General features: G+C 37.7%; 1 protein-coding gene and 1 long non-coding RNA gene across 2 annotated transcripts in view; both read left to right on the top strand.

The window, feature by feature from the left end:
- The window catches only part of slc12a10.1 (solute carrier family 12 member 10, tandem duplicate 1), a 39,736-nt gene that overhangs the window by 20,077 nt on the left and 2,112 nt on the right, over positions 1 to 17,547 (top strand). The window contains exons 6-25 of the mRNA XM_015019782.1: positions 3,069 to 3,208; positions 3,510 to 3,620; positions 4,057 to 4,168; positions 4,259 to 4,389; positions 4,460 to 4,544; positions 4,800 to 4,957; positions 5,062 to 5,169; positions 5,265 to 5,388; positions 5,491 to 5,592; positions 8,473 to 8,628; positions 8,745 to 8,844; positions 10,188 to 10,299; positions 10,472 to 10,606; positions 10,922 to 11,028; positions 11,182 to 11,264; positions 11,361 to 11,429; positions 13,818 to 13,922; positions 14,464 to 14,575; positions 14,742 to 14,828; positions 15,085 to 15,220. Coding sequence (XP_014875268.1) covers positions 3,069 to 3,208; positions 3,510 to 3,620; positions 4,057 to 4,168; positions 4,259 to 4,389; positions 4,460 to 4,544; positions 4,800 to 4,957; positions 5,062 to 5,169; positions 5,265 to 5,388; positions 5,491 to 5,592; positions 8,473 to 8,628; positions 8,745 to 8,844; positions 10,188 to 10,299; positions 10,472 to 10,606; positions 10,922 to 11,028; positions 11,182 to 11,264; positions 11,361 to 11,429; positions 13,818 to 13,922; positions 14,464 to 14,575; positions 14,742 to 14,828; positions 15,085 to 15,220 — 2,273 coding nt within the window. The remainder of the gene's footprint in view (positions 1 to 3,068; positions 3,209 to 3,509; positions 3,621 to 4,056; positions 4,169 to 4,258; positions 4,390 to 4,459; positions 4,545 to 4,799; positions 4,958 to 5,061; positions 5,170 to 5,264; positions 5,389 to 5,490; positions 5,593 to 8,472; positions 8,629 to 8,744; positions 8,845 to 10,187; positions 10,300 to 10,471; positions 10,607 to 10,921; positions 11,029 to 11,181; positions 11,265 to 11,360; positions 11,430 to 13,817; positions 13,923 to 14,463; positions 14,576 to 14,741; positions 14,829 to 15,084; positions 15,221 to 17,547) is intronic.
- Positions 1,235 to 1,842, top strand: LOC106937995 (uncharacterized). The gene is made up of 2 exons (XR_001422508.1): positions 1,235 to 1,426; positions 1,689 to 1,842. It is a non-coding gene; the product is annotated as an uncharacterized LOC106937995 (long non-coding RNA).

Here is a 17,547-nt window from a genome sequence, read left to right on the forward strand (position 1 = left end):
TTTAAAAAAATGTTGCAACTGGGAGCCTGCACCTTAGCATCTTTACATTTCCAAAACATTATTTGTCATATTTGCACATATAGGGTTGAGAAATAATATAAAAAAAATTGGGGAAAATTTAAACCCATTTTGTCCCTATTCTCAAGAACCACAAAATCCTACTACTGTTAAAATCTGACACTGCTCCGTTTTTGTTTACTTTTTGTGAAGAAGGAAGTTGCGCTGGCCTTCTTCAGAGGTTTTGTGTCGATTCCTTCAGTAGTTCTTGGTGCAGCGCCCCCACAGGTGACGGGGGGAACAGGTTTTTCAGTTAGTTTTAGTCGTTTGACTCAGTGCAGTGTGAATGCAAACTACAGTTCTGAAAATGTAACAAATGTTGCAATTTTAGTCCCCAATTGAACCGAGTCTACCGTACTATCCGGTCTGAATACACCCTTACTCATCAGACATGGTTGGTTTGAGACAACAAAGCATTTTTTGAGAATTTGCATGTGGCGGGTTTTGATATGGGCTTCATGGGCAGTTGTCCTTGGTGATATCTGAAAAAGGTGGGGCATCCAAGAACTAGAAAATAAAATAGATCTTATCAGTTGGCTCCAGAACAAATTTGGTACCACTTGTATGCATGTGTAGTGGAGTAAATTTCTCTTAGTTGCTGTTGAGTATGGGACACTATAAATGCAAGATAATTGCTTGGATTTTAATTTGTTGGAGTGCAGCAAGAGCGGTTTGCAGCTTTGTATTTATATGTGTATGTGTATATTTATATTTCAAGCTTACAAAGTTACTATGGATATTGATTAATTGTCTAACCGCCCCAGATACTCCAATTGTCTGTCTCAATGTAACTTCCATCCCTTTGTCCATAGACTAATGGATGGAAGACATAGTGAGATATTTCCATATCACTGTATCTGCCAACCTTAGGTTTACAGATAGAGGCACAGAAGGTACATTTTCTGTGTCTCTGTCTGCAAACATAGTATATGGATGGAGACAGAGGGATGTATCTGTCTATGAAAATGTCTCTCTGTACCTGAGCATTAAGTCAAAATTAAAACTAACGTCACTGAACATTATTTTTCAGGAAACGGCATCAAGGGCACAAGCGGGTCCACCAGCGTCTTTTTCCACCTAGAGTATTTTTTTATAGGCAAAAACTATTTCAGTAACATATTTAGTAGTTCACAGGCATCTAATCTAAAAATGTAATACATACTTAAAAAAACAAAAGGGTAGTTTTGAAAAGTCTCCCATCTGTTTCTAAGCGATTTGTAGGCCTCAACCCAGAAAGTAGGACAAAAGCTGCAAAAGGAAAAGTGGCATCAAATACAACAGGACGACTTATGCAAAACACTAGGTCAACAGTGAATCCGTGTGTCTCCATTCTCCTCCTTCATGGACTACCAGTGTAGCTTTTAAAATGGTAAAATTACACATTTACACGCAATCAGTTCTCTTTCTCCATCTCTCTCCCTGTCTGTCTTTTTGTCTGCCTTTCTCTCTGTTTGTCTGTCCTGTCCATTTCTAATAGACAGACAGGAGGACAGCTACAATGAAGGAAGGTCAGAGAGAGTGTCTGTCCACTAAATCTTTCCTTTTCATCCTATCTGTCTTTAACATAAATGCAGTTTAATGTGCTGTCTATTTCATGTATTAAAATGTGTTTTTCTTTCTTTATCCTCTAGTAACCCTTTGATTTCTGGAGAAGTTCAGGACTGAGATCAACTCAGAACTCATTCATGTTTGTTTTGTTTGGGTGTTCACTAAGTATTAAACTTGCCCAAATGTTTAAGTTGTACTGTTGGGGTTCCAATAAAGTTTTGAAAAATATGTCCCTTCAATATTTGGCATTGCTGGATCCCTTCCTTTCTTCAAAGAAGAAAACGATAGACATTTAGAATTTTGACTGCAAGTTTTACATGAAGCTGGTAAAACATTGTTTTTATGACTTTAACACACAGTTTGTTTGGAAACTTTGATGTTAGGGGACTTTTGTTTTTAGTAAAGATTATTTAATTCATTGTATTCAATGCAATATTACCGTGAGGTAAATGTATCAGTTATTATATAACATGGTTACTGTGATTTTATCACATTTTTATCATAATAAAATTACAGTAGTCCTGTAGTAGAATTACAAAAAGTTGTCATTTTACATTAGTTGATGAAACTGCATACTTTGCCAGCTTTTAAAAGTTTAAATGTTAACTTACAATTTAATTTACCAGACTCTCAAAAAATGTTGTATTTTTCTATTTAAAAAATATACATATATATTTTAAAATTGCTTTATTTTATTGTCAATTTAAATTTGACAAATTGAAGAAAAAAACAAAAATATAGTATTTGTGTATATAGAAGTCAAAGTATTGCAACCAAAGTGAAAAATACTCTGATCTAACATTAGTCATTTTAAAGAAATTACAGTAAAACTAATCAAATTACAGTAAGATTGTAATAAAAATCAGTAAACCTGCAACAATTACAGTAAAACTAATGAAATGACAGCAAAACAGCAATAAGATTACAGTAAGCCTGTAATAAAATCACAGTAAAACTAAGAATTACAGTAAGGGTACTGTAAAAAAAATTACAGTGTGTTTACTGTAAAGTTACTGTAATTTCTTTATTGTGAAAATTACAGTAACTGGCTGGAAACCCTGCTATCAGTAAGTTGCTGTAAATTCTACAGTGACTTTTTCTACAGTGTTGACATTCTGATAAAACATGTTTTTTTTACTTTACATCCTACTTTACTCTGATAGATTTTTACCAGAAAAAAATCTAATCTTTAACTTTATTTACAGTTCACAGTTGTACACTATTTTGTATGTTTCAATCACACAAAATCGCAATAAGACACATTAAAGACTGATGTGACAAAGTGTAAATAAAAACCAAACTAAGTTGATAAAGATAGGAACAATTTTGAGAGGCAACACAAATCTTATAGCTGTAAACTGTGTTTTATTATTTCAGTATTGTTTTGTTAGTTTTTCATAAAAATAGTCATTTTTGTGTGTGCGTGTGTGTGTGCATGTGCGTGTGTGTGAAACATTTTGCAGGCGGTACGTATTTCATGATCTCCCGTACACTGGGTCCTGAAATCGGAGGATCAATTGGAATGGTGTTCTCCTTTGCAAATGCGCTGGCCTGTGCGCTCAACACTGTTGGTTTTGCAGAGGTGGTTCGTGATTTGATGCACGTATGTGGATCTCTTTCATCTTGTGTCAGTACTTGTTTTTATCAGACAGAAAAAAAAATCATACTTATAAGTTTAGTGAGTATGTTTTAAGGTGATTTTAGTGTATGGGAAAAGAATGTCTGTGAAGTTTTTCATGCATATATTTTGGAAAATGATTTTCCAAATCATTTTGGAAAAGTATGTAAGTGCTTACCTGTACTTGCGTACAAGTACGCATTTCATATTTTTATATGAAAGACATAATACACTGAACACATTTACGGTTGCATAGCTTTTTTGAGAATTATGTCACTCATTTTAGGGATTGGGTTCCGTCATGGTGGATTCAGTCAATGACGTTCGCATTATAGGCGTAATCACAGTCACGGTTCTTCTTATGATTTCACTGGCTGGAATGGAGTGGGAGTCCAAGGTGAGCCTATCCGTGGGAAATTTTGTGCGACAAAGTAACACTGTTTTGCTTTGTTCAGTGGTTCCCAGACTTTTTCTCCTGGGGCCCCCCAGGAGAAAAAGGGGGGGTGAGGTGGAGGTGAGACTCCCTGTTTGATGCCCCTTGTTATACAATGTGGTACCAGGGGTGGAGTGGACTGGGGGAGGGGGGGACTCCCTGTTTGATACCCCTGTTATGGGAGAAGGAGGGTGTAGAGAGACTCTTACAGACTATCTATTATGGTCTTCCTCCATCCCCACAATGTCTCTCTCACATAGCGTTTATCTTCTGTCTTTTGTTTTGTCATCCCGCGCCCACCCTAGGGGGAGTGCCCCACAGTTTGGGAACCACTGGCTTAGTTCATGAAATGTTCTTTGACTTAATCATTGTTTTTAAACAACTTGCTTTGTGTTTTCAGGCCCAGATTTTGTTCTTCCTAGTGCTTATGGTGTCCTTTGCAAACTACTTTGTTGGCACCGTAATCCCTCCAAAAGTTGACGAGCAGGCTGCCGGCATCTTCGGATATCGAGGTAAAGAACTCTTCTCTTTTTCACGAAACACTTCATTCGACGACGTAATTGGAAAAGCAACTCCTGACTCGATGTCAACGCTCTCTACAGGCGATATTTTTGTCGAGAACCTCACACCAGACTATCGGGGGCCCCAAGGCAGTTTTTTCCAGATGTTCGCCATTTTCTTTCCTGCTACCACTGGCATTCTGTCCGGGGCCAACATCTCTGGAGATCTAAAGGTTTGAGTCTCAATGAGCTTGAAACAAGGAGCAACAAGGAGCAAGGTGATAATCAGCTTTCTGTTCGCAGGACCCTGCAACAGCTATCCCAAAGGGTACATTGATGGCTATTTTTTGGACAACATTGAGCTACCTGGGGGTAGCAGTAACTGTTGGTGGGTTACTTTTATCACATTCCTACCTTCGTCTTGTCTAATTATTGATTGGCTCAGTAAATCTTTGAGCTTCCTGAAGTTAGTGTTTGCCAATGGTAACTGTCTATCATTAAAACTATTGAAGATAATGAAAATGCAAGAGGTCATTTTCTGGTTTACCGTCCATGTAGTAAAAAAAAACGGTAGTTTTCCAAAAAATGCGATACGAAATACCAGAAAGCTCAACTCAGACTCAGAGTATTTATTTTTTTCCAGGGTCATGTGTGGTTCGGGATGCCTCTGGAAATAAAAGCCACATCTTTACGGGAAACAACACGGATGGTTGCGTGGGACTGGCGTGTAACTTGGGTTGGAACTTCACAGAGTGTAGCCAGTCGCAGACCTGTCAATATGGACTCGCCAACAGCTTCAATGTATCTATCAAACTCATCATTGTGCATAGACTGTTTCACTTAAGTGTCGTTTACAGGCTGGACAAAATGGTCTCCTGTTGATTTTACTCAAATATTCCAACCAGGTTCTTGGACAACTGTCCGGTTTCTACTACCTCATCACTGCGGGTGTTTTTGCTGCCAGTTTATCTTCTGCCCTGGGTTTTCTTGTCTCTGCTCCCAAAATCTTTCAGGTAAGACAGCATCCTGCTATAAAAGTACTGAGTTTTATGACACTAAATTGTGTGTAATCAATGGAAAAAAATGAATTCCTGTCTTTGTTTTTCAGTGTCTGTGCAAGGACCAAATATACCCTTACATCATTTTCTTTGCGAAAGGTTATGGGAAAAACAACGAGCCACTTCGAGCTTATGTTCTCTGCTACTTAATTTCTATAGCCTTCATCCTTATCGGTGTGTGAGATGTGATATCTCTGCAAATTATTAGTTGTATTTTACACAGGTTGATGGTGTAAATTTACATGTTGTCTTTTTGTCTCCCATGTGCCAATACAGCTGAGCTTAACATCATCGCTGCCCTCATCTCTAATTTCTTCCTTTGCTCCTATGGCCTTATTAACTTCAGTTGTTTTCATGCGTCCATCACCAATTCCCCTGGTAAGTCGCTTACCTTTTTTTAAATTTTAATTATTCTATTTGCAGTTGATATCATAATATCATGATCTAAAATTTATCAAATAATTGCTGTTGCCAGTGTTTGAAATTAGTCCTACCTTGACATAGTGTAAATAACGGATACTCATAATGGAGTTTATTTTAAGAGCAAATTATATACAATGAAGGTTATTTTGGACAAAATAAGTACTCATAAAAACAAGACTTTATGCATAAAATACAAATAATCTCAGATTACAACTGTGTTTCTTTCAGCAAGGAGGATTATTTAAGTTAGTGTCTAGATTAGAAAGTATTTTACTTGGTTGTTAGAGGTGTTTTCAACTGAAAGTAGTTTGAGAAATTAGAAAAATGGATTTTGGATTTGGGAATCACTTTCTGGAAAGGAGAAAATAATTTTAAATTGGGAACAGAGATAAAACAAATCATCTTCCAAGAGGTTAAGAGGCCTTCTACTTTGTTCTAGTAAAGCTAACCTAAGTGAGCACATTAACATTTTCTTATGACTAAAGGAGATTTGCTCATTATATATTTACTTTTTTTTTTTTTTTTTAATTTTTTTTCCCACAAGCACACACATATAAAATTAAGGTTTCACACTGGATGCTGCGTCACACTTGTACAAAAAGTCTGGAACATTCTACTTGTTCTGACAGAGAATTGTAAATTTGAATAGTTATGAGCTATTTTAAATAGTCTCTGATAAAAAAAGATCCAAAATGTAAAACATGTTTAGACATGCAAAATAAAAATAAAACCAATCTGTAAGTCTTAACACTTTAGTTCCCCAGAGATTTTCCTATCTTTGCTAAGGAAAATACCTTAGCATTATTGACTTAATGCTAAGTCATTAATCACTTTTGCTGCAGGAAACCAGAGGTGAGTGAAGTACCCAATAAAATGTACTCAACTAAGTGTAACAATAGTTCAACATAATTTGACTCAAATAAATGTAAAAAGTATCTAAGAAATGACTCAGGATAACAAACTAAAAACTGACCTCACACAATGAACACACATGGGAATTTATGCACAAAGGCTACACAAACGAGGACGGGAGGGAGAAGAGACAAAGAAAAATAATGCATAAACATAAATAACTAATTAAAAAACATTCAGCGTGATGGATTGTTCCACTTCCTGGTTTGCCTTTCAACCAGTTCTCTCCACTCAGCAAACCAAAATAGTTAACGATCCAAATAAAGATAAGGTCTTTACTGAATGTGTGCACCCATAGTTGTAAACCTAATGCAATAACCACCACAAAAAGAGAGAAATTATAAATATACTGTGTAAAAATTTGTAATATATTATTTGAAAACATTTAAATAAATACTAACACTGGAGAAAAGATGGAGGGACCTCCACATTACCTAACTCTGTAGGTAACTACGTAAAGTTCTGCCTCACTGTACTCTATGAGTCAGCTGGTTCAGCATCTCTGTTCACATAGCAGCTTGGACAAACAAGACCAACAACCCTTCTTAGAGAGGAATATCAAAAAGTACATCTGGGGCCTTATGCATAAAGCGTGCGTGCGCACTAAAAATGTGCATTGTCGTATTTTACGCACAAGTCAGCATGTATAAAAATTTACTTTGCGTCAAAGTTTGCGTAAATATATGTACACTTTTTCGCTGGCGTGAAAATGTGCGGCAGCTACGCAAAGAGTCAAAACTCACCTAAATACACTGAAGCCTGACTATATTCAGTATTATTTAGACCAAGAAGCATCAAACCCGTTGTTTTTTTCATGGTTTTAATATTTTACTGTTTCAACGTAAACGATGAAAGTGAACCGCATTTATCCTCAGACAATAACATAACGCGCACAAAATAAAGAAAACAAAAATGAAGGGATGTGAAAACTTCACTCGAATGTAAATAGTACTTTTCCTCAGTTTTTGTCTCATAAAGATGTAACGCATCGGTCCATGAGCCGAAGCGCATGAAATGCATTTATGGGGTAATTTTATTCTTACTTAAATAAAGAAAACAGGGTTGGATCAGGAAATTAACTCCAAACAGGTTTGATTATTTTAAGGTGATCAAGGTGTGTAGACAGTCATATGTACATAAGTAGCTACCACAATTACGTGGCACAACGTAATTGTGGAGCACTTTGGCTCTGGTGGAGAACATCGCCAATGGAAGGATTCAGAGGGAGCGATCCAAGACGGCCCTGGCATGATCAACGAGAAGTTCCAGCGCTTCCAGGGTTGTCATCTTTTTATTTCCCTGCGGCTCATTTCCTGATCTCTGACAGTGACACTATCACATGTACCTTTAGTGTGTAATGTGTTTAGGACTTCCTTGCAGAGAGTATTTATGTGTCCACTCAGTGTTGGTGGAGTTTGCCCAGGGGAACAGAAAAGGTTCCCGTCAAAAGTTGTATGAACACCTGCTTTCTGGCAGTTTCCTAGTGAAGTAAAGAGAGTAGTGAAAGCGTGAGTTTGTGTGTGTGTTTAGGTGTGTGATGTGTGTGTGGGTGTGCATGTGTGTGTGGTGAGGTGTGTGTGTGTGGTGAAATATGTCTCATAGGTGCAAGGAAACAAAAAGAATTGGACATTTTTTGACCCTTTTTACCCTTCAACTTGACTGCCGAGTCAAATTGACCCCAACAGTATCTATGTAACAAATAGACGTGGGGGGGGGGCTGCAAATGTGTAAAATGAACCATTTTCATTTTATACATAGAGTGAGTGCACCTATTAAGACAAATAGAAAAAGTTTCATGCAGAACAAATACTTCTATTTTTAAAAAAATGTTAAACTTTAAAACGGGTCAATTTGACCCGGAACAAAACAGGAGGGTTAGCCCTACATTACAGGTAGATAACACTTATCTGTCGACTCTTTCAGGCTGGAGGCCGTCGTTCCGCTACTACAGCAAATGGACGGCTCTGTTTGGAGCGATCATATGTGTGGTGCTGATGTTCCTGTTCACCTGGTGGGCCGCTCTGGTCACCCTCTGCATCATCTGCTTCCTCTTTGGATACGTTGGCTACACCAAACCGAGTGGGTGCAGCTCGTTGAACCTGAGCTCAGTTCAGCTGAGTGACGTTGAACTGGAAACAAGCAGAAAACGTTCTGCTGCGTTTGCGTTTGCTAAACCACTGCTTCTCTTTCCACAGAGATAAACTGGGGTTCGTCGCTCCAGGCAGGCACATACAACATGGCTCTGTCTTACTCCGTCTCTCTGACAGGAGTGGAGGATCATGTGAAGAATTTCAGGCGAGTTGTCCTAAAGAATATCGTAGATTTTCATTTCGTTCTGGTTACTCATTTTCTAAAATGTTCATTTAATCCCAATTTTGTCAATTCGCATAGCAAAAAGTTTATGTATGTGGTCCCGGTTGGTCGGTGCGTTAGTGGTTAACGACCCAGTGCTAATCACTCATCGTGCAGGTTTAACCCGGCGGGGAGCTTTCGCGCTCTCCTCGCAATCACGCATCACGCTGATTTTATATTATTTTATTATTATTACTAGTATTATTCTTACAGTTACACTAAGCACCAAACCGTATCAAACGCTTCGTCCACTTAGTCAGACAGAGTTGATGCGCGCGGCAACCGGACATCTGAAAAACTCGTCCAGAAACTCGTCCAACCAAAATAGTTTCTGTCTCTCCTTGTTAAAACCTCAACAGACAGAAATGGAAGAGCTACTAAAGCCACATTAGCAGCATTGAATTAAATCTCACATTTGTTGTGCATCTCTGCGCACAGTGCAGCAGGTTTAACTCATCATGCAGGGCAGGTCCAAGGCTATATTAGGCCTTAAGCAGAATCTGACTTGGGGGCCCCTTTTGTTGCTAAAAACATCAGCACCTCTAACAGCTTCTGTGTTAGATTTAGTGAAATCTAGGACTTGGGGAGTAGTTTAATTGGCTAACTTAAAAAGCAATAAATTATAAATGCAGTTTACTAATTTGTATATGTGAACAAACAGCTGAAACTCTAAGATTAAACTCACAGCAGAAGATTGTTGCTATGGTAACAAACCAATCTGACTGAATATTGTTCTTTGAACTTTTACAAAGTAAACTTGCCAGCTCCTTAAAATCTTAAAATGTTAAACAATTTAAATCCTTTTAATCTATGCATGCTGAAACCATTATGTCAAATTTAGCAGCAATGATAATCTCAATAAATAAATATTACATTTATGTATCTGTGGTCTGTGATAAAATATTAGCATTTATGGGGCCCCTGAAGCCCTGGGGGCCTGATGGAGCTGCTGACTTAATTTGGATTTGACATTAGTGGAAATAATTGATATTAATTTTAATTTTGATTAGTTGTTTTTAAGACAGTTGTGTGTTTAAATAGCAGTTCACTGACTATGTTTTCCCATAACATATAATTACCCAGTGATATTTTTACTTTTCCTGTCTACTTAACATCTTTTAATACAAAAACACGGTGGACCACCGGGCTTAACAAGTTTTCTGGGGGAAATCCTGGACTTGAAACGTAAAGAAATTAGGTTGATTTGAAACTTTTGCCCGGCATTCTGTCCAAAACATTTACCAATTCACTTTTTTTTTTTTTTGCTTTCTCCTGTCTTCGACCAGGCCCCAGTGTCTCGTCCTGACTGGTCCTCCAAACCAGCGGCCTGCACTAGTGGACTTTGTCGGCTCCTTCACGAAACATATCAGCCTCATGATCTGTGGCGATATTATACTGGTACTGTAGCTTTTGGGCATATATACAAAGAATCCCCTTAAAAAATGAGCATAAAGCTACACTTTATCAACTCTGCAACTGTTTAGCTGTATTTCTGGTTGCCATTCAATCCCATTTTCCTTCACTGAATCTTCCTATCAATGAAATTCATTTTTTGTTTTGCCTTTTCTAGGAGCAGGACAGGAAGACGCGGCCTCAGGACTCCACAGACTGCCTGGTGAAGTGGATGAACAAGAGGAAGGTGCGGTCGTTCTACACTCCTCTCTCCGCTGACAACTTAAGGGCTGGAACTAAGCAGCTGCTACAGGTAAGAAAAATGAAAAATGTTATACATTTCCAAAGATGTTTGCTGAAGGAATCCAAGAATACCAAAGAAAAACATCGCAGTAACTACCAATTTAAAATCAATCGGACTCTGGAAGGGTGGAAAACCTACAAATCTCAGTTTATTTTGGTAGATGCTCCCTATAGAGTGTGTGTTGCAGTGAGTGTGGCAGATATCCAGAAATAAACTGTTTAAAAAGGTTAAAAACGACAAACATTGTAATAAATGTTCCGTCAAATGAAGTGCTTTGACAATATTTAATCAAAATGTCAATCGTTCACCTTTAATCTTTTCAAGGCGTCCGGTCTGGGTAAACTGAAACCCAACACTCTGGTTCTGGGCTTCAAGTCGAACTGGAGGGACAGCGCTCCAGAAAGCATCGAGGACTACATCAGCACCATTTAGTAAGATTGAGATCTTTTTTTTGGTCAACTGGCTCAAAATGTCATTTCTGAACTAACAGCAGCTGTGATACTAATGTTAAATCACATAATGCATTATGTGATTTAAAAGATAATTTCTGATTTTCTGATTTTATTTTATTTTTTTTGTTACAGTGATACGTTTGACTCCAACTACGGTTTGTGCATCTTGAGGATGATGGATGGACTGGATATCTCTGACGATTTAGAATTTGAAGGTTTTTTACTTAATTTATTTTTGGACTTAACCACGTATCAATATAGTTTCTCTATTAAGTTATCATGGATCTGACCATGTCGTTTGAACCCCACAGTCAACCAGGGCTTTGAGGCCGATGAAAATGTGGACAATCTGGACCAGCAAACCAACGAGGAGGAAACGGGTGAGGTTGCCGGTGTAGAGAGAAAAATTATGACTAAACCTCCTCTATGCTCGTTATTCTGTTCTCTCATTACCCGGGTTTGTGATGTCATCATTTGTATCAACGGAACCACAAAGACAGCAAAACAAATCGCTACAATCATAGTTTATTTAACAATCAAATGCCTACAGTTCACACAACTCATCATAAAAGCCATAAATCAGAACATAGTTACCTGACACACCGACACTAGACACGGCCACTGAAACAAAAAAACATTGCAGAGGTACACAGCTTCTAGAGAGAACGCGTGGTGCTTCTCCTGTCCTAACTCCGAAGCCTAGCCTTTCTTTTCCAGGGGCGTGCTTTCCTCCTTGCCGTATGTAAATTAGACGAGAGTCTCTGGCGGCCTGGGACCGAACCTGTTCTTTCTCTGCACACAGGCCATTTTGACTACTTCGTGAGAAAGAGCTTTTATCAGTTGTAATCTTAAACACAGGGAGAAAACTTTGCCCTCACGGAGACCCATGAGGTCACACAAAGGCTGAGGCACACTTTTTGACCCTTTACATATGAATTTTCACACTATGTTTTAAATATAGAAAACTACAGGCTAAATTATTTTCTTGAATTCATGCTGGTATGTTTAAGAGAAATATTCCACTGATGAGATCATACTGATTAAATCATGGGTGTAATTTATCCTAAATTTGAGCCTATTTAAAACAATGTTAATCTTGCCTAATATTTTAGAAAACTAACCTTGAAAAATATTTAGGCTAATAATTCTACCAGCCAAAATATGTACTGTATTTTCCAGACTATAAGCTGCACCCCCAAAGTTAAAACAAACAAACAAAAAACAGTAAACATACACATATAAGCCTCAGATATCTCTGCCACTCTAGGTTTTCCACAATGATGCAGCAGCAGCAGCACAGGGGGGCGGACACCCAAAATTTGAGTCATAACAGGTCAATTGAATATCACATTTATTATGGTTGAAAAAGAAAAAGTTGCCAAGTTTAGATTTAACTGAACTGATTACGCTAGTTTCCAAACAGTAACTGTAACAGTAATAGTGCTGATCGTGTCTGCTACTAGCATGTGCTAAATGAAAATGGGCGTTTTCTTCTTCTGCTTTTTCTATAGATTTCAACGGCAGCTTGCATCCAATATTGTTGCACTACTGCCATCTATTGGATCCTAATATCTATACCTCAAATTCTCATAATGATCTGTTTTATTTAAAAATTTCCAATTTCCAATTTTGACTTCCAATGATTCACTTCCTGCTAAAGAGCCCCCTGGTGGTTGAAGAAAAATCCACATTTAAGCCGCAAGATTTAGAGTTTAGGAAAAAAAGTAGCGGCTTATAGTCCAGAAAATATGGTAATTCTTTTTTTTTCTTAAGTTTTCTACTGGCATAAAGATAGTGGCAAAATGAAACGAAATTTAAAGTAACACAAGACATAACTGTGAAGATACTGAGAATGCCATATGTTTACAGTCATTGTTTTCAGAGAACATTCTCTGCCTCCCTTCTGATTACAGGAAAGAATTTAGAGCTGTTGCATGTTTTTCTGTTCCACTTTCACTTAAACTAAAAGCTACTCTACTTGCAAGTTACTGACTGATGCAGCAACACAAATAATTAGTCATCCTTTTGTGTAAACATACTGCAGCTAGGTACCATAAATATTGACTCTCATACACTCCGTTTCAATATTTCTTGTGTGTTAAAACTCAACATGTCTTCATGATTCTTAATGTCTCTTAACAAAGTTGCGACTCGCGTTGCGTGTTCACTTTCATAGTTTTTCATGCATTTGCAGTAAACAAACAACAAAACAACCATTAAATTTGTTCACATAAACATGTATTACAAGGATTTTTATCTGACTTTAACACTAAGTTAAGTGAATTTAGGTTCTGTGTTGGTAGTTTTTGTTTTCTGATGTTTCTCAGGATTCACGACATATCAGTACAGACTTCGGTATCGGTTGATATCAGTCCTTTTTTAACGTATCGGTATCGCCCTGCCAAATAAAATGGACTGATTTTAACAACCAATATTTGTTTCCGTTTTGTCGCTGCTTATTTCTGGAGGGGAAGTGGAAGAGGCCGGTCATGTGGTGATGTATGGTCATGTGATACCTATGCAGCGCGGGGTTTTCCCACTTTCAGCAGCTGGGTTTCCATTACAAATGTGCACAAAACATTGTTGATATTCTGCTAATGTTTAAAAAAAGAAATGCCGTTTTGCAATTCAGGTGTTTCTATAAATTAAGAAACACAATTAAAATCGTACGTGGATAAGCTTGCTCACACAATAAGTCATTATAAAAACATGTATTTGTGCATCAGTGATTGTTTTTCTTTCCTCTAAAGCTTCTCCTTGTGTTGCAGCTGATGACATGTCTGACGAAGGCAGCAGCGATCAGATGAAGACCGTGTTTCAAAACGACCAGGGGAAGAAAACCATTGATGTCTACTGGATCGCAGACGATGGAGGTGAGTAATAAAGGGGAACGTCGGATTAGAAAGAGATTTAGCTTTAGATATTTATAGATTAAAAAAAAAAACATGAAACAGCTGCAAACTTTTACAAGAGTGATCAGGATAAGAACAATAGTAACAATAGTTGGACGAAGACTGTGCCGTTGTTTAAAAAAATGTAACACGCATTTTATTTCTGTAATTAAAAATGAAAAGAAATTTTTTTTTTAATTATTCTTATTACCTAATGAGCTTTCAGAGTCTTGTGATATAGAAATCTTGGTGGATGTTAAAGGAGCAGAACGTCATTTTGAATAAAAGATATTGATTGTATGAACACCTCTGCCTGCAAGAGTAAGCTGAAAGACGCACGTTAAAAAACATAAGGGTTTACTTGTAGAAATTGTAGCTTTTATGACCAAATACTTCCATGAGTTGGTAATAATCTGTTACCATGCTAATCCCTTTAATTTAAAACCAGATTGAATGTGTTCCCTTCACTTCTATTCAGATCAGTGGTGCAAACTGCCACCATTTATAATCACTTTGTTTTAAGGTCTGACTCTACTGGTGCCCTACCTGGTCACCAGGAGGAAACGCTGGCACCGATGCAAGGTCCGGGTTTTCATCGTGGGCGACGAACAAAACATGGAGGAGGGTCGCGACCAGTAGGTTTTCCAAGAATTATTTAGTTTTAGAGAAAAGAAATATTTTGCTATTCATTTCTTTGTTGAAATCAAGTTGTTTGAGCACTTCTATACACAGTTTCTTTGCTTAGAGTGAATTGGAGAGCTGTGTAATGCAGGGAACATGATGTTATCATATATGTTTCAGGATGGTGGCTCTGCTGAAGAGGTTTCGTTTGCATGTTAGTGATGTTATAGTCATGACAGACATTGAGAAACGCCCTCATCAAAAGAGGTAAGAAAAATGTCATGATATTTTTTATGTTTATGAAGCACAAAAAAGTGGAATATACTTTTAGTAAATAATCTACAGCATTGGTACTTTTAACTGTTGGTTTAAAATATTGGGAAAATCCATTTGTCTCATATACCAACATAACGGTGTTCCAATAAGACTCACTCGCTTTCACAGGTTTCCATCTGTATGTGTTCACTTCCAGGCTGTGTGTTTGTTCTTCACAGGAAAATTGACCTTTGCTTCCTTGTTTCAGCTTGAGCAGGTTTGTGGACAGCGTCGCCCCCTTCAGGCTACATGATGAACAGCAGGAAGGCATCTCGGTGCAGGAACTGAGACAAAGCGCTCCCTGGAAGATATCTGACAAACAATTTGAGGCCTTTAAGCTGAAGGTGGGCGTTTTTAGCAAACATTTGAGGCAAAACTACGTCTTAGCAGAAAAAAAATATCTAATATATTCTTTACCTTTTACAGTCTGAGCGAAAGGTGAGGCTGAATGAAATCATTCGGAAGAATTCTCACCCCACCGCTCTTGTTCTAGTGTGAGTATAGATTGTAAACACCTGAAAATGTTTGGATGAAGAAAGCATTTACAGCTAACTGATGGAATCGTATATTTACCGACACATTTATTTGTGTATTTTCCTCGCAGGAGCCTTCCAGTTCCTCAAAGCGATTGCCCCAGCGCTTTGTATATGGCCTGGCTGGACACTCTGACGTGTGGCCTTCACTGCCCCGCCGTGTTGATACGAGGAAACCAACAGAACGTCCTCACGTTCTACTGCCAGTAAAACTAGCAATGGACCGATCCACCTTCTTTCACTTCTGATATCGATACTGATATCTGAGGTTTAGCATTGCCCAATAAATTGACTACATTAGTTAAAAAGTGAAAAGTAAACTGCAACAAACCTTGAAGAATGACGGCGCTCAGGCCACAAAGTATAAAATTAGACTGAATAGATCAGCCCCTATGAACCGGAGACATTATCACTGTTACCCTATCTAGAATATTTTTTTCAATATCGGAACTGATAAAAATATTTAATATTGGATCAGAGCATCTCTAAGTGAAACTTCATGTTTAGTGATGGGATTGTAATAGGAATGAAGAACTGTTCTGTAAATAATTCTCCATGAATAATAGCGAGATGAAATCTTGAAATATGTATATGTCTGTAATATTACAAAAAGAGACGTAGCTAACGCTATAAAAAGGTGTAGCTTCTGCTGGAGTCAAGTGAGTTAACAACAATGTATAGATATGGAGTAACTTCATGTAGTGAATTTATTTTTCTTCTTGTGGATCTTAATTTAGATTTCAGTTCAACCAATAGTTGAGTTTCTTGGTTCTTAAAGAAGAAGAGATGAGAATCAGACTCAAAAATACACAAGAGTGTTTTACAGGATCCTGTTAGCTTCACATTCTTGACTTAAAATGTAAAAACCAAACACATCCTGAAGAAGCTTGAAAAGAAGTATCAAAGAACATTAGTGTGATGGAGACCAGGGGTTCCATCCCTAATTGATTATTGATATTATGCTTAGTTTATTTACAGATCAAATGCTTTTTGTTTCAGTTCTTTATTTCAGTTACACTGACATTTAGTTAAACATTCTTTCAGGCAGAGGGACTGGCCTTCCTTCCTGTACAGGGAGATTGTGGGTAAAATCTGAGTTTGTTTCTCATTTATATTAGTTTAATTTGAGTTTGCTAATTGTTTAAATACTTACCTTTACTAGGTGTGTCTCCTCAGCAGGGGAGACATGTGCTCCAGGTGTTGTTAAAAATCTCCTGGAACATACCATTACCATTAAGAGGGGTAATGCTCTGAGGAGTTATATTTAGTTAAATTTATTCTTTGATTGACCTTAGATTAGTTTAGCTCTAATGATTTGCATGTATGTAAATATGTGTTGGTACCATGTTTTGTTTTGGTGTTAAGTTTGTGTAAGTAGTGTTTGTTTCTTGTTTGGTCTTTTCTGATCACCCCTTTACTTGGTATAAGTGGTGAACTTGCCTCGGGTATAAATGTCAGCTTCTTTGTCTCACTTGTAACATAAGCACTATGTTTGTTTTTTTCTGAATAAATACATTAAAGAGTAAATGTATCAAACTGTTTTGTTAAAATTATTCCGAACTGAAAGGGTGGGCAGGGGGAGGACATGGAATCAAGGAGCCACATAGCAGAGTTGTAGTCAAGACCACCAAACCCGAGACCAAGTCAAGACCAAGACCAGTGCCCTGCGCTACATGACACAATAAAATTAAGTTTATCAAAATTGGTTCTCAGATTGATCTGAAAGATCCACATTCCCATAAAACACCTAGATGCTAAATACTTAGAGCTGAAATATATTTAACCAGTATCAATTAAAACTCATTTCATTCTGTTTTTTGGCTGTGCTACAATACGCAGAGGTCTCCTGCTATCCCTAGAAAAATAACACCCTGGACCGTTGCCCATATTGCCCATATTGCCCATGTCAGAAACCACAACTGAAACATCGCAATTAACGGTAAATAACGTTCAACTATGAACACTGTCCAACGGCGCAACAAGAAGGAGCACCGTGACTGTTCTCATCCTCCCTCCCACTGCATGTTTGCCACCATGACAGGAGACAAAATCAATCAATGAGCATGCTCTGTGTTCATACCTTCAACTTTTACTTATTCGGCAATTAAATAAATGTGTGTGTACACAAGAACAAAGAA

Source organism: Poecilia latipinna, unplaced genomic scaffold, assembly GCF_001443285.1.
Source record: "Poecilia latipinna isolate Pla-1442-1.1 unplaced genomic scaffold, P_latipinna-1.0 Scaffold2483, whole genome shotgun sequence".
Lineage (NCBI taxonomy): Eukaryota > Metazoa > Chordata > Actinopteri > Cyprinodontiformes > Poeciliidae > Poecilia > Poecilia latipinna.